Source organism: Poeciliopsis prolifica, unplaced genomic scaffold, assembly GCF_027474105.1.
Source record: "Poeciliopsis prolifica strain line A6 unplaced genomic scaffold, Auburn_PproV2 SCAFFOLD123, whole genome shotgun sequence".
Classification (NCBI taxonomy): Eukaryota; Metazoa; Chordata; class Actinopteri; order Cyprinodontiformes; family Poeciliidae; genus Poeciliopsis; species Poeciliopsis prolifica.
The window spans coordinates 374,198-390,939 of record NW_026562498.1 but is presented as its reverse complement, the minus strand read 5'-3'; the positions used below and the strand labels follow the sequence as shown (position 1 = coordinate 390,939).

Here is a 16,742-nt window from a genome sequence, read left to right as displayed (position 1 = left end):
ATAGAAACTGGCTGACAGTATAAAAGTAAAAATCCTTCCAGCTGTTTGCATCCAGAACCAGGACAGATGTGCAGCACAGCGCTGCTCTAGAATCAATGTTCTACTGATTCTAGAGCAGAAAACATTTTATTTAAATTCTGACTCATTTGGTTTCATTTCACTGCAGCTCTGACATTTTCCAAATAAAACTTTTAAACCTGTTTCATTTTACTATTGTACTGCAGATGCTACCGCTAATGCTAGCATGTGATTCAGCAAATGGTGACATTAATGCATCAGTGTTCACTTTAAATGAAGTTTATTGTTGTGTTTTCTCTGATTTTCATGTTTTTATTACATTTTTCTTCATCTGTGGTTTTAATTTAGAACCGAACTGTAAACTAAACTTATAACTAAATTTGATTGGATTCTTTATATGGATGTTATGTAGTTTACATGTTTGGTGTTTAATAGTTTATAAATGTGTTAGGCCTATACTTGTTTTTTATATAGGCTACTTGTTGTATCATAGTTCATGCAGGGATGATGCGTCAGTCCGGCCGCGGGGCGTCAGTCCGGCCGCGGGGCGTCAGTCCGGCCGCGGGGCGTCAGTCCGGCCGCGGGGCGTCAGTCCGGCCGCGGGCGTCAGTCCGGCCGCGGGGCGTCAGTCCGGCCGCGGGGCGTCAGTCCGGCCGCGGGGCGTCAGTCCGGCCGCGGGGCGGCGTCATCCCCCTCCGTCCCGCCACTTGTCCCTTTAAGCGCAGGGCGGCCAGCAGATCTCCGATCCTCCTCCTCGGAGTGGATTACGGCCGCAGCTCTGCGTTTCCTCCGCTCCATCAGCAGCTGATCCGGGGGAACAAAGGCCGCCAGAACCGCCCAGCGCCATGGACTTCAACGTGAAGAAGCTGGCCTCCGATGCCGGGGTGTTCTTCACTCGGGCCGTGCAGGTACAACAGCGGCGCTCCGGCGGCGGGCTGCGGGGTGACGGGACTCCCATCGCCGGTCAGAGGAGCTGCAGGTTCCGCTGGGGGGAGGCTGGCTGCGTGGAGCCCGGTTGGTACCGGCTGGTGCCGGTTCTGCTGGTTTCTGCGGTTCTTCCTGGTTGTTGTTGCTCAGATGAGCAGCAGCTGTAAGCCGATAAAGGTCCGTCCTGCCTCGATCCATTATTGATGGCTGTGATCAGCTCCATCACTCATGTGACACCAGCAGAATCTCCTGCTGCCCGCAGCCAGACTCCGTGCAAAAAACAGCCGATTTAACCGACGGCTCCGATTCTCAGGCTGGCTGTAATCTGGTGTTATGCATTTTATGGATTATAATCTGGAAGATTTATTCTGAGATTCTGTAACATTTTGATTCAATGAGAAGGAGGAGGAGGAGGGTTTTAAAATGTGGAGAAAATGGCTCTTTGCCCAGGGCATCAGTGTGTTGGGGGAGGAAACAAGATTTATTTTCCCCCAGCTGTTTTTTAGCTGTCTAAACACGGTGAGGAGCTTTGGCTGTTGACGTGTAATGATGGTGCCAGACTGAAAGAGAAACTGCTTTTAACTGGGATTAAAACAGTCAGTCCAAAAAAGAGAAAATATCCAGGAAGCAGGAACTATGGAGATGAAAATAGAAGAATAGAAGCTCAAATAATGACTCGTTATAATCAATGTAAGCAGAACATTTCTAAATAAATGAGAAACTGAAGTAGATGAGCAGGAAACGTGACCAGAGTCTCAGACAGGAAGTGAGGCTGTAATCCACAGACAGGAAGTGAGGCTGTAATCCACAGACAGGAAGTGAGGCTGTAATCCACACAGACTCACCAGAATCTCTCAGCATCAGATTATATTCAATTAATTTACAAAAAACTAAATATTTTGGTCCATTTTCTGTATATGAAGCTGAAGAGTTCTAGAGAACTTCAGGAGATTACAGGAAGTAAAACCCAGAGGTTCAGCTGGTTGACCTCCGTCATGTTGCTGGTTGACCTCCGTCGTGTTGCTGGTTGACTTCCATCGTGTTGCTGGTTGACCTCCGTCGTGTTGCTGGTTGACCTCCATCGTGTTGCTGGTTGACCTCCATCGTGTTGCTGGTTGACCTCCATGTGTTTCAGTTCACAGAGGAGAAACTGGGCCAGGCTGAGAAGACCGAACTGGACCCTCACCTGGAGAACCTGCTGGCGAAGGCCGACTCCACCAAGAACTGGACCGAGAAGATCCTGAGACAGACGGAGGTTCTGCTGCAGCCCAACCCGAGTAAGTGTTCCAGTTTCTCCATCATGGTATTAGCTGAAGCTGATGCTAAAGCGCTAATCACAAAAATTAGTTTTGCTAACGCTAAATCAGGTTGAATATCTGCCTGGAAAATGACAACCATTGACCCAATTTAATAATGATGTAATAATTTACATGTTAATGTAAATCTAACAGCAGATCCAGGAACCATGTTAGCTTCACTTCCTGCTGGAAACCAGAAGAAGAAGAAGAAGAAGAGCTCAGGCTGTTGCTGCTGATCCTCTGCAGGATCCAGATTCACATCCTGCATATCATTTATCCATCATGTTGACATTTTGGTAGAAATCCTTTCAAATTCAAATTGATCAGTTTTATTTTGAAAACCTCACTTCCTGAAGGAAGTGTTTTGAAGTTCCTGGTAACTTTGGTGGAAATGAACCTTTAAAGGGTCCGAGGTTGTTGATGAACTGGACCGGTTCTGGTCTAACATCTAACTTCTGTTTTCCTTCATGCCTCAGTCGATCACACAGGTAGGAGTTTCCTCCATTTCCCAGCATGCATCTGGTAAATGGTGTTAATTGGTTCCTGTAAATGTTTCCAGTGTTTAATTCTGGCTTGTCTTCCGTTCCCGACCGGAACCAGGCGCACGGATCGAGGAGTTCATCTACGACAAGCTGGACCGGAAGCTTCCGTCCAGAACCACCAACGCCGAACTGCTGGGCCAGTTCATGCTGGACGCCGCCAAGGAGTTCGGAGCCGACACTCCGTACGGTGAGGAACAGTTCCGATGCATCAGAACCGGGCTTGGTTCTGGTTATGTGTGACCCGGTTCTGGTGACCCGCTGCAGGTACCACCCTCATCACGGTGGGAGAGTACCAGAGGAAGCTGGGCGGAGCCGAGCGGGAGTTCCTCCACACGGCCGCCGTCACCTTCCTGTCGCCGCTGCGCAACTTCCTGGAGGGCGACTGGAGGACCATCTCTGTGAGTTGGACCGCCTGCGGTTCTGATCCGGTCCGGTTTCCGTCCTCCTTTACACTTTTATTTAGATATAGACTTTTTACATATTTGTTAAAACTGTCTCCATGTTATGAGAGATTATCTGTGAACAGACTCAACCAATCAGAGCGAGGAGGTGGTGCTGTCAATCATCCTCATGTACTGTCTGCTAAATGTGCTCATGGCAGAGAAACAACTCATTTTTACAGAAAAAACTTTTATCTGTCTTCCCAGGTGGCTATGCTAACTAGCATTAGCATGCATGACAGGCTATGCTAACTGTAGAAAGCCAGGGAGGAAGAGGGTGATTGACAGCAGTAAGACCCGCCTCCTGGTTCTGATTGGTTGTTTCTAGCACTGGGAGACGGTAGAGGAGATCAGTTTACATGTTTTATGTATTTCAGATGATCTGATTGTTTAATAAAAATGTAAAACATGTTTATTACTATAAATAATACAGAATATTATAATCAATAATAATCAATAATACAAGATATTTTTAATAAAAGTTAGTGCAGCTTTAAACCCGTTTGGATCAGAATTGTTCCAGGTTCTGAATCGGTTCCTAAACCCAAAGACAGAAACAACCCAAAAATGGGAAAAAGCCCAGATTCTCAGGGAACCGGGTCAGAACCAGGGAACCGGGTCAGGACCAGGGAACCAGATCAGGACCAGGGAACCGAGTCAGGACCAGGGAACCGGGTCAGAACCAGTTCTGTCTGTGTTTGCAGAAGGAGCGGCGGCTCCTGGAGAACCGGCGTTTGGACCTGGACATCTGCAAAGCCCGTCTGAAGAAAGCCAAGCAGGCCGAAGCCAAGGCAGCGGTGAGACCAGAACCGAGCCGCCATAGCGGGCCAGAACCTCCAATACAATAACAGCAGAAACATCAGTTACAGGGCTCACCCACATGGTGGCGCTGTGCTCTGGTTGGGTTGGTTCCATCAGAACAACAAAACAATAAACCAACTTTATGGTTTAGATATGGCCTCTTTTCTCTTTTGTCCATTTAAATGTAAAATCTTTTTATAATTTATTCATTTGCAGTTCAAACCTTTTCTGATTGTCACTAACTTTACATTAATTATTATTTTATTGTGCTGATGAACCAATCAGATGTTAGAATGTTTGCTGAGTCACAGCAGCAGATCAATGATTCATGATGGATTGTAGTGCAGAAAATATGAAATATTTAATAATATTTAATATTTAATAATTCTAACTTGTAATTAAGCTTTTTTTACCTAACTTTTTTAGTGCTATTGTGTATTTTATACATTTGACAGAAATATCTTTATCTTACATATGTATTTTATGAATAAATTTCTCACTGTTTACTTTAAATATTACAAATATTTAAGAATTTATAAAAATTTTTACACTTTCTCTTATTCTGTATTTTGCAAATATTTGTATTAATTTTCATGTTGTACCGTTGTTGTCCACTAGAGGGCGACACGCGTCTCCCACTTCCTTCTGATTACTTTCATTTAATTTACCTGAAATGTGAATGAAAACAAACTTTGTGCTTTTGTCTCCAGGCGACTCCAGACTTCCAGGAGACGCGGCCGAGAAACTACGTCCTGTCGGCCAGCGCGTCTGCGGTGAGGCGCCATCGGCTCAGGGGGGCCGCCGCCGCCGGCTCGGGGCCGCCATCTGATTGGCTCACCCAACACAAGATGCAAAAACACAAGATGTTGAGAAATACTTCAGTCTAGTTCTAAATATCTGAGTAAATTTCAGAAAAGATCAAACTTTAGATTTTCAGTCAATAATTTCTCCATACCGACTTTGAAAAGCAGAAACTGGTAAAAAGTCGTTTCACCAGGTTAGAAGAGAAAATCTTAATCTGAAATGAAGTTAGTTTTATCCTGAGCTGACCTCTGACCTCAGAACTGGTGGATCCTCCAGGATCAGAAGATGAATCCGGTTTCATGTTTTATTATTTACAGTTTGATCATGAAACGGGTCGGATCCGCCTGCAGGAAGTTTCTGCTCACCAGTGGTGGTCTCACTGGTCTCACTGGTCTCACTGGTCTCACTGGTACTGGTCTCACTGGTACTGGTCTCACTGGTACTGGTCTCACTGGTCTCACTGGTACTGGTTTCACTGGGCGAGTCCCAGTGCTGTCCATGATGTCATCGTTTAGAGACCGAGCATTCCTCGGGACGGTTCTGGTTCTGGTTCTGAATCTCTCAGGGTTCTGGAGGTTTTACTGCCGTTCCGGATCGGCGCCGACCTGGTTCTGATTGTAGCTCCGATTTCTTTCTGTAGTCCAGGAAGTGGTTAAATGACACGCGATGCAACATCAGCAACAGAGCAAATTAATTCATTCTTCAGAATAATCTGGATTATCTGATCTGGATCAGCCTGGAAAACCAGGAATAAGTGATGATTAGGATCAGATGTGGGATTATTCCAGGAATTGTTTTCATTTGTGGAGTTAATCTGGTGAAAATCTTCCAGCAGTTGTTTCTGATTTCCAGTTTGTTTCTGCGGCTTCAGAGCGGCTGGGAGAGCTGGAGCCTGGAGGCCGACCCGGCGGCCGGCCCGGCGCCGGCGCCGCAGAGGAAGGTTGGACCGATGAATGGATTAGATCCGTGTCCGTAGAACCGGTGGTGGTAGAACAGCAGGTCCAGTTCTAGAGTCAGAGAAACTTTATAATCTACAGAAAAGCTCAGAGAAACAAACGCTGAAGATCAGAAGATTAGCAAGAATTAAAACAATCCGTCTGCCTAGTCAAAGTCCAGCTCAGTTGGTGAGCTGTGAACACTAATCGACCTCTGACCTCTGGTCTCCAGGCCTCGGTTTGGTTTGAATGTGAACGCCAAGCGGACCAGAGAGCGTTCCACAAACAGGAAGTGACTGCAGTGCAGGGCATTCTGGGTAGATACAACCAAAGCTAACATGTTAGCCTAGCGCTAGCAGTAGAAACGGCGCCTGGTCTTCAGCCAAAGACTAAAGAGAAATCCTCCAGCACTAAACTGTGACGCCTCCATCTTGTTCCATCTGGTGAAACAGGAAGTTACTCTCAGTGTCTTCAGAGGTTTTAGTGTCGTTTCCTCCAGTGGACATCAGAAAAGCTGATGATGTCATCAGGACATGAGCTGTTAGCATGTCAGAACGGTTTTCAGTCAGAGGCCTTTTCATAAACGCTGTAAGACTGACTGCTACAGGATCATCATCCACAAAGAGTCTGAATATATTTGACATTTAATTTTGGGATTTATAAATTATTTTTAAATTGAATTGAAGAGCTTTAATAAAGGTTCATATATTTACCTTGATTATGTTTAGTTTCCTGCTGCAGTGTAATGGCAGCTGTTTAACACAGGGGGCGCTGTAAAGAATATAGTTGAAAGTTCAGCTGCAGAAGTTTCTGATTGAGTTTTACTGTGATCATCTGGATCATCTGAACATCTGGATCAGATGATCATCTGGATCAGATGAACATCTGGATCTGCCCACTCAGGTTGGCCAGGTTCCTGGAAAACGTCGGCCATTGAAGCGTCCAGTCGAGACGCCGCCATGTTGTTCAGCTGATCAGACGTCTCCATTCATCCTTTCATGATGGATTCATCCTCCCGTTCTGGATCCTTGTGATTCATCCTTCACCCAGAGGAGAAATGTGAACCTCAGTGATTCAAACAAAAATCCAACTTGGTGCCTCAGACGTGTAAATCCAGCAAACGGAGATGAACAGTTTCCATCACTAACACTTTCTAGAACCTTCAGCATCTTTTATTCAAATGTTTTCTGCTCTGACTCACAGAACTGAAGTTAACTAATAACTCCTGCTAATCTGCTAACAACAAAGCTAATTTTTAGCTTAGCGCTTTAGCATTTTGAAAACCTTTAGCTTAGCTTGTAAATTAATTTTCCAGCATTTGTTAATTTGGTTGTATGATTATCAGCAGGTAGTTAATTTGCTGTTTACCCAGAATGCATTGCTGTAGTTCTACAGTAAGCAGTTCTCCCACCTGCAGGTGGCGGTATTTCCGACCTCAGCATTATTTGAAGTCTGGTTATACAATTGAGCTTTTTAACTTCTTTAACTAATAAATTTTTTTTTTTTTTTCTCCTCCATGTAGAATCTGAAAAAATGTTGAAATATAAACATTGAAAAATTATTTCCAAGTATTTCTGAAGAAGCATCAAAAATTATTGATTTTAAAAAATTAATGAAATGATGTGAAATCCTGGAGGGACTCGATGTCCACCGTGGTGATACAGAGCGTTAGCGTTAGCTGAGCTAATTTCATGATTAGCTCTTTAGCACTAGCAGCTCCACAGTTTATCATATTGGTGTTTTAGCATTAGAGTAGCTGATGTTTGTGATTAGCAGATTAGCATTAGCATAGCTAATGTTTGTGATTCCACTGCTAGTAACACTGTACCATTCATCAAGCACAGTGGTGGCAGCATCATGCTGAGGGATGTTTTGGTAGCCACAAAGTGGATGGATCATCAAACATGGAGGACTCCGTCTTCTTTGGGGTGTATGTAAATATGTGAGCCGCCACATCTGAACCGGTTGACCCGGATTTAGCTGCTGACCTGCGTCGGCATGGCAACGGGCCGGGAGCCGGTCCAGGCGGTTCGTGGTGAAAAGTTACTGATTTAATCTGAGACGTTTTTCTGGTTCTGTTTGTCTCAGCTGCTGAGCGAGGAAGTGGACAAGGTGAGGAAACAGGAAACTGGAGGAGGAGAGATGATGACGCCAGAGGAGACAAAACTCTCTCATCCCTCTTTCCCTCCATCCCTCTCTCTCTGTCTCTCTCCCTCTCCATCCCTCTCTCTCTCCATCCCTCCATCCGTCTCTCTCGCTCTCTCTCTTTCTCCCTTTCTCTCTCCCTCTCTCTCTCTCTTTCCATCCCTCTCTCTCTGTCTCTCTCTCTCTCTCTCCCTCCATCCCTCTATACCTCTCTCTCTTTTTCTCTCTTTCTCTCCTTCCTTCTCTCTCTCTCTCTCTCTCTCTCTCTCTCTCTCTCTCTCTTTCTCTCCTTCCTTCTCTCTCTTTCTCTCTATCTCCATCCTTCTCTCTCTCTCTCCATCCCTCTCTCTCTGTCTCTCTCTCTCTCTCTCTCCCTCCATCCCTCTATGTCTCTCTCTCTTTCTCTCTCTCTCTTTCTCTCCATCCTTCTCTCTCTCTCTCTCTCTCTCTCTCTCCATTCTTCTCTCTCTCTCTCCATGCCTCTCTCTCTCTCTCTCCATCCTTCTCTCTCTCTCTCCATCTCTCTCTCTCCATCCTTCTCTCTCTCTCCATCTCTCTCTCCATCCTTCTCTCTCTCTCTCTCCATCCTTCTCTCTCTCTCTCTCTCCATCCTTCTCTCTCTCTCTCCATCTCTCTCTCTCCATCCCTCTATACGTCTCTCTCTCTTTCTCTCCATCCCTCTCTCTCCATCCTTCTCTCTCTCTCTCCATCCCTCTCTCTTTCTCTCCATCCCTCTCTCTCTCCATCCCTCTCTCTCTCTCTCTCCATCCTTCCCTCTCTCTCTCTCCATCCTTCTCTCTCTCTCTCTCTCTCTCTCTCTCCATTCTTCTCTCTCTCTCTCCATGCCTCTCTCTCTCTCTCCATCCTTCTCTCTCTCTCTCCATCCTTCTCTCTCTCTCTCTCTCTCTCTCCATTCTTCTCTCTCTCTCTCCATGCCTCTCTCTCTCTCCATCCTTCTCTCTCTCTCTCCATCCCTCTCTCCCCCAGGCGGAGCTGGAGTTGCGTGTTGCCCAGACGGAGTTCGACCGCCAGGCTGAGGTGACCCGGCTGCTGCTGGAGGGGATCAGCAGCACACATGTGAGTCAGAGGCGCCGGTCGGGTCGGGTCGGGTCGGGTCTGATGAGCCACAGTGTGTCACTGGATCAGGTTCTGTTGGACCCGGAAAGACAACAGCTGCTGTTGTTTACTTTCTGTTTCTATTATTTTAAATTTAAACTTTGATATATTTATTTTATTTTATTTGATATTTATTTATTTATTCCATCATCTGAAGCGACTGAAGAAACTTTCATGTTTTCAGTTTTGTTCCATTTTAAAGGAGTCAAACTGGAGGCCCGTGGGCCGGATTCGGCCCGCCGTGGGCCGGATCCGGCCCCGTTCATGTGGCCGTCAGTGAGCCACATGGATCCAACTGTAACTTACCAGAGTTCTGCTTATTATTGATCAGTTTTATTTCTTTAGGTCTGAATCTGATCAGGTGTAGAAACTGAAAGTTTAAAACGTTTTAATTTTAAAATGTGAAACTTTGACTGTTTTTGACCTTTGAGGTCATTCAGGGTCTGGATGTGACCCGAATGAAAATCAGTTTGATTCTCCGGATTTAAGGAACCAGACCAACCTGACTCTGGATGACCTTTGACCTGCTCTGCTTGGATGGATTACTTTAATTCATATTGGACAGTTTTTCAACAAGAACAACCTGATTCAAATTAAAGTCTGGACTTTGACTAGGCCACTGCAGAGGGTTTGTTTTCTACACTAACTCCTCTTCCTCTTCCTCTTCCTCCTCCAGCTGAACCACCTCAGGTGTCTGCAGGACTTTGCAGAGGCTCAGGCCACGTACTTCGCTCAGTGTCATCACTACATGCAGGACCTGCAGAGGGAGCTGAACAGGTGAGGAGCTGAACAGGTGAGGAGCTGCAGCGCCACCATCTGTCAGGTTGTAAGTTAATTTAACACATTCAGAGCCGAAACTGAAATTAATTAATGAATAATGAGATGAAAATATGACTGAAAAATGAGCAAATGGCTCCAGATGCCTGGGTCCAGTCAGTTCTTCTGGGTCCAGTCAGTTCTTCTGGGTCCAGTCAGTTTTCTGGGTACAGTCAGTTCCTCTGGGTCCAGTCAGTTCCTCTGGGTCCAGTCAGTTCTTCTGGGTCCAGTCAGTTCCTCTGGGTCCAGTCAGTTCTTCTGGGTCCAGTCAGTTCTTCTGGGTCCAGTCAGTTCCTCTGGGTCCAGTCAGTTCCTCTGGATCCAGTCAGTTCCTCTGGGTCCAGTCAGTTCTTCTGGGTCCAGTCAGTTCTTCTGGGTCCAGTCAGTTCCTCTGGATCCAGTCAGTTCCTCTGGGTCCAGTCAGTTCCTCTGGATCCAGTCAGTTCCTCTGGGTCCAGTCAGTTCTTCTGGGTACAGTCAGTTCCTCTGGGTCCAGTCAGTTCTTCTGGGTCCAGTCAGTTCCTCTGGGTCCAGTCAGTTCCTCTGGGTCCAGTCAGTTCCTCTGGATCCAGTCAGTTCCTCTGGGTCCAGTCAGTTCTTCTGGGTACAGTCAGTTCCTCTGGGTCCAGTCAGTTCTTCTGGGTCCAGTCAGTTCCTCTGGGTCCAGTCAGTTCTCTGGGTCCAGTCAGTTCCTCTGGATCCAGTCAGTTCTTCTGGGTCCAGTCAGTTCTTCTGGGTCCAGTCAGTTCCTCTGGGTCCAGTCAGTTCCTCTGGATCCAGTCAGTTCTTCTGGGTCCAGTCAGTTCTTTGGGTCCAGTCAGTTCTTCTGGGTCCAGTCAGTTCCTCTGGATCCAGTCAGTTCTTCTGGGTCCAGTCAGTTCTTCTGGGTCCAGTCAGTTCTTCTGGGTCGGGGAGGTGATCCATCAGAACCAGATCGGTTTCTCTGCTGGCTCCATGGTTCTGAATCTGCCGGTTCTGTGGGTCAGATTATCGGGTCGGTTGAATATTTATTGTGAATATTTGCTTGTTTTGCTGCAGATGTGCGAACTCAGCCGTCGGCCCCCCGCCGCCCTCCGGCGCCGGGCCCGACCCGGTTCCGACCGCCTTCCCGTCCGGCCGCCTGTCTCCCGGCGCCTCGGGCTCCAGGAAGGCCAAGGTTCTGTACGACTACGACGCTCACGACGCCAGCGAACTGTCGCTGCTGGCCGACGAGGTCAGTCTGACCCGAGCGCCCTGATCGCGACCAGAACCGCAAAGTAACTAGATATCTAGAGGTCAGCTGGTTATCCTGTTCTGGGATCGATTGGTAATGCCTCCACCCGCCACTAGGGGGAGTTTTCATCTAGAAAACGCTCAGCTCTCTCTCTCTGTTTCGCTGCTGCTGTTTTCTTTCTGTTTCAGTAAAATGATACAAATAATAACAGTGAGTTGGACCAGTAACTTTAATCTGGATTATTCCTAACAGAATCTAGATTATAATGACATCATTAATCATTTCCTGGTCAGTCTTTTAAATTAAATATTTAATAGATTTTTTCATTTCTTTCTCCCAGCTTGTGTTGTGATGCTGAAGCTTCAGAAAGAGCAGAAGCTTCTTAAAGAGACAGAAGCCCAATTTCAAGTTCAGACTGCAAACTCAAAGTTCTTTGACGTAGCGCTTGATACATTTATAGAGCGACGAAACTCTTAAAGGGCCAGTGTTTGATTTCTGCCTGGTCATTCTGTCAGTTAGCTCCTTTTGGAAACTTGTCTTCAGGTTGTAGATGTTTTTTTTTTTTTGTCTTGACCCGTTTTCCTGTGTTTCTGTCCAGGTCATCACTGTCTACACGGTACCAGGAATGGATCCTGATTGGCTGGTTGGAGAGCGGGGCAACCAGAAAGGCAAAGTACCTGTGACCTACCTGGAGCTTCTAAGCTAATGGACCGTTAGCATTCTATCTGGTGAAACATCTGAACCCTCTGGTAGACTCAGTTCAGTTTCAGTTCAGTTTAGATTCAACTGAGATTCAAATTTGGTTCAAATTCAGTTAATTTCAGTTTCAGTTCAGATTCCGTTTAGAGATTTTTATCTGACAGCTTTCCTTGGAGAAAAACCAGAAACATTTTAGCGATGCTCTCAGACGGAACCAGGAAGTTTCCTGACCTGGTTCATCAAGTCACTCCTATGTGTATTTGGGCCCCATATGGTTTCTTCTCAGGTCCGATGGGTTCGAAGTGGAGCTGGGCTCAAATGGCTTCCTGTTTGGGGCCCAGTTGAGTCATTAACAGTTTTCAAGGAGACGTTAAGGTCCCAGTTTACCCATCAGGCCCACAGAGTCCACCGTATGGGGCCCATGTCTCAGTCATTTTCTACGTAACTGTTAGCTTGTGGCATTATGATGCATTTTGATTTTATCTCTGAACTTTGAGCTCCAATCTGGGAAAACTCACCAGCTCCAGCCAGTAAGCTAATTGTTTTGGTGCTAACGGCTAGTAGCAAAGCAGGATGAAATATTTCCATCCATTTTATTCATTCTGACACTGAAGGAGTCATTTAGCTCAAACCAGCAGAGCTGCTAGCAAACTGGATTTCAGCTACATCAATGAGCAGCAGCCATCTTGGATTGTGAACATACGGCTGTTTAAGGAATTTTGAATTTCCCAGTTTTAATTCCAACTTTGTGTTTTTCCTCCGTAAGAAGCTTCATTTCCTTCACAATGTAAAGTTTCAGAAAACATTTCTGACATCTGAGTTTTAAAAAATCACCTGAAAAGTACCAAGAAGTTTGGAAAGTTTTAGTCTCAAAATTCAAAATGGCTGCCTTGAGTCCAAACAGTCTGCAGGTTGGAAAATATTTGTTTAACTTTCTGATTGGCTGAATCTCACTGATTTACTCAAAATCAACATGTTTACGCAATCCATCAGTGTCTGGATGATCACCTGCTGAGAAATTAATTGCTATTAGCTTCTATTAGCAGTTAGCATTGTAACACAAAACTAGCAAGTCTTAATGGTTTTCTGAATTGTAATGATTGAGTCTAATTTGGTGAAGGTTTGAGCTTCTTAGCAGCTGGTGATTGGTTCAGAAGACAGAAACATGAAGAATCACAAGCTAAGCCAGGGAGCTAATGCTAAAGACACTAGCATTGTGCTTATTTATATTTCTGTTTTGCACCTTATTTTCTCTGAATAACTTAATTATTGTAGCATATCTGTGTTGTTTGCACAACGTGTCAACAGAGACCAAGCTAGCTGCTAGCAGCTTTAGCAGTAGGAGCTAGCTTCGTTTGTTTTCTTCTGTTTCAGTTACAAAAAAAACATGAAAAACATTTAAAAAACATACTTTACATAACTTAGTGGTTTGTTGATCACAAACTGTTGCTGTTCATTTAGCTGGTGATGAATTATTTCCATCATGGCGACTCAGAGGAACGATCTGTTAGCCGCTTAGCTAGGAGCCTAACGGCGCCGCAGCTCCTTCTCTCCAAACAAAACTAATCTGGATAAAATATTTCTATTTTCCTTTTCAGCTTTGATTATTTTATACCAAAAATTCAAATATTTTCTACCAGTTTCTACAATCATAAAAAGTTTCTTCAGTTTTGGTCCTTAATAATTACTCAATAATTTGTCTTATTTAAAGCCAGATTATTTATGTTTTTGACATTATTACACTTTGACAAAACTAATGAAAATCTCTGATTTAATTTCTTTAAGGACATAAAATTTTTAAAAAAGGGAAAATCAAAATTGTGTCTGTTTAGAGTCACAAATCAGAACTAAGAAATGACTTTAGAGGAAAACACCGTGATTTGACTAGGACCTGTTATCTGTCGGATTTTATTATTCAGAGTTCAGAACTAAATCTAATATTTAATACAACGATTTCACTCGTACTAGTAAATTGAATGCACAGTTTAATGAAGCTTATTTCTGATTTGAACATTTATAATTCATGAAAATCCCCCCAGTAAATAATTTAAACATGAGTACAAAACACAGAATCAGGGAAATAAAAGCAGAAAAACACTTTTAAAACTAATAAAGTTCTATGTAGAAGATTTCTGTTCCTCAGCAGCTGTTTGCTGTGAGCTGGCAGGAAGTGATGTCATGGATCTGACTCAGGATCAGATTTATTTAGAGCGGCGGCGTCAGATTCACCTTCCTGTAAGCTGCGATTCATGACGCTGTGATTTTACTGTTTATGAGGGAACGGCAGCAGGATGCATCAGTCAGTTCTTACTGTTTAGATTAATTATTGGTGTGATGCTAAGGAACATATCAGAATTATGCAGCTGTATTCATAGTAATAAAATGCAACAACTTCACTGTAAAAACTAACGAACGTTCAGCAGTTTTTTATTTGAAGCTGAAATGTGAGGCAGAGAAACAGGAATTGGCTCCTTTTCATTTTCATCGGTGGAACATTTTTATTTGGTGCTGCGGTTTCTGGGTCAGATTCAGTTTAACCCTTTAAGAAGCTTCTGCTCTCTCTGAAGCTCCGCCTTCAGGAAGTCAACCCAACACCGCTACTCTATTAACCCTTTAATGTTTTTACCAGCGCTGATCTGAGATCCTTCTGTTTGCTAACTGCTGCTGGCTAGTCTGAAGGAGCTGAGTAGGGGAGGAGCTGTGCCTCGGAGGCGGGGCTACGGCCGACCGGGCGTTTTAAACAGCTGAATGGTTGCTGTGGAAATGAAAGGGTTTCTGAAACAAACGAATCAAAGCGACGCTCCAGGTTACAACATTATAACATGATGTGAAAATAAAACGGTGGATTTGATGCGACACCGGCCCTTTAAATGTTCAGACAGCGATGTCACATGAACAAAGGCTGAATGAGCACATCTTCAGCTTATTGCTATAAATTGGTGCGGTGATGAAATCCTGTCATCATGTTTCCTCACCGCATTCAGTCTTCCTAAAGCAGGTCAAAGGTCACGGCGGCTGACTGCCTTCTGTTGAGCTTCCTGCTGAAATCCCGACTCGCATCCCAGGAAATTCATCTGACCAGATAAACTTCATTAAAACCAGTGAATAAATGAAAATGAACTCGATAATTTCCACTCTGATGATTAAAACTTTCTAAGGGAAGTTCTGACCCACATGGATCCGACCAGAACCAGAACCATCAGAACTGATCTCTGGCTTAGAAAGCAACAGGTTGATCCGTTCCTGGTTTTCACCACGACTTCAGATTTAAAACTTGGAAATGTTTTGGTGTTTATTTCAGAATTAAAGATGAAAAGGTTTTTTAGTTTTAAAGGAGTTTTAAATCTGCTCCTAAAGCTGCAGAAAGAGAGAAACTGAACCAAACCCAGAAACCTCAGCAACCGACATTCAGTCCCCCGAACCGCAGAGCCACAGAAACTCGCTTTGTGGCAGTGACTGTTTCCATGGCGTCACATGATGAAACGGTTTCTGGATTTAATCTCTGAGATTCTCTGATTTAAGAAACTGAGCTCTGAGGGGAACGTCGACGTGTTTTCAGCATGATCAGAGCGCGGGCTTTGACTGGACCATGCGCCGTGTGTGTGTGTAAATAAAGTGTTGTTTATTTGCTTCGGTGTTTTAACTCTTTGGTTAAATGTGATTTTTTTTGGCGTCTCATTTCTCCTGGATTGATGTTCAATAAACAGCATGTGTGTCACTGATGCCGTGTTGTTGGTGTGGTCATTGAACGCATCGCAGCAGGATGTCCAAGCTGCGGTCTGGGGGCCATTTGTGGCCCACAGTGATTTTTATTTTTATCAAAACAGAATAAATTAAATCTTAAACTAGATCTGAAACTTATTTAATCTTGCAGGAAAACATTTTAACCGATGAATAAAATATTTTCTCATAAAATTATTTTAATTTTATTGAAAATAAAAGCACAAAAATCAACTTTTACCCCCAATTTATTGAAGCTGCAACAAAAAAACTGAAAAACCAGGAAACTGTGAAGCTAATAATAAAATGTCTTGCCAGGGATTTTTAAAAGCTTTTCCTCCAACCAATGATTTTTGTTTTTTGAAGAGAATTAGCATTTCTAGTTTAATACTGAGCAAATACAAAATATTCATTAAGTTTATGTTTAGAAATAATTGTTTGTTTGTCCAACAACATTCTGAACATTCAAAAGTTTTGTTTCACAAACAATTTGAGTTAAACAGAAAACTCAGAAAAAACAAAACTTACTGAAGTTGGTGATGAGAAACAAACCAAGCAAACCAGGCGACCCGCAGGTCAGGCGACCCGGAGGTCAGGCGACCCAGAGGTCAGGCGACCCGCAGGTCAGGCGACCTCCAGGTCCAGTTCAACCAGTTGCTGTTACTCTGGTGCCATTATACCAAACATTTAGTTTTGACCTTTTTCTAAATTCAGAAACGTCACTTTGACTCGTTTCATTCTGAGGAAACCAAACTGGAATCCGTCCACAAACTGATGCTAATCATTAGCTTAACTGGGAAACACGTGTGAAACCCGACTGAGACAACAGGGAACCAGAGGAGAACCAAAACCAAATCAGAACAGAACCAGAGGAAAGGATCTAACAGGTAAAAGGAGAAGAACCAGTGAGGAGGAGAGAGAGACTGGACGAATACTGGGAGCAACTGGGAGCCATGGGGCCAGCTGATTGGCTACCGGCTCACAGAGAGAGAAAATGGCACAGTGGGCGAGCGAGAACATGCAACAGGACAACTAATAACTAGAATAACTCAACCTCAGAAACTAAACCATAAAAAACACAAGAAGTAAAAATAATAAACTGGAATCAGTGAAATAAAGTAAAATAATAATAAAATAGATCATGCTGGCAGAGGCAGCATCATGCTGTGGGCCTGAGGCAGAAATCCTCAGAATGAAGGATTTGTAATGTTTGTTTCTTGGACTGGACTGCAGGCCTTTCAGGTCAGTTTGCATAAAATTACAGATTT

At 44.2% G+C, this 16,742-nt stretch overlaps 1 protein-coding gene across 2 annotated transcripts; it reads left to right on the top strand.

Annotated features, from left to right (window-relative positions):
* The first annotated feature begins 745 nt into the window (after nucleotides 1–745).
* On the top strand, nucleotides 746–15,476 carry LOC129355012 (endophilin-B2-like). 2 transcript variants are annotated; one of them, XM_055024563.1, is made up of 12 exons: nucleotides 746–926; nucleotides 2,081–2,222; nucleotides 2,720–2,731; nucleotides 2,844–2,972; nucleotides 3,050–3,183; nucleotides 3,930–4,022; nucleotides 4,737–4,799; nucleotides 7,854–7,877; nucleotides 8,898–8,987; nucleotides 9,703–9,803; nucleotides 10,881–11,055; nucleotides 11,654–15,476. In XM_055024563.1, exons 1-12 carry the CDS (start codon nucleotides 864–866, stop codon nucleotides 11,759–11,761), a joined length of 1,134 nt encoding a protein of 377 aa, XP_054880538.1. In that variant the 5' UTR covers nucleotides 746–863; the 3' UTR covers nucleotides 11,762–15,476. The 2 variants fall into 2 exon arrangements, with proteins under 2 accessions (XP_054880538.1, XP_054880539.1); XM_055024564.1 differs by lacking the exon at nucleotides 2,720–2,731.
* Nucleotides 15,477–16,742: the final 1,266 nt, after the last annotated feature.

What these genes read in the sequence shown, in the direction of transcription:
- LOC129355012 (XM_055024563.1), top strand. Translation starts at nt 864, where the DNA reads ATGGACTTCAACGTGAAGAAGCTGGCCTCCGATGCCGGGGTGTTCTTC. An exon ending in CGGAGCCGACACTCCGTACG is followed by an intron (nt 2,973 to 3,049) that starts GTGAGGAACAGT and finishes GACCCGCTGCAG; the next exon opens with GTACCACCCTCATCACGGTG. An exon ending in AGGGGATCAGCAGCACACAT is followed by an intron (nt 8,988 to 9,702) that starts GTGAGTCAGAGG and finishes TTCCTCCTCCAG; the next exon opens with CTGAACCACCTCAGGTGTCT.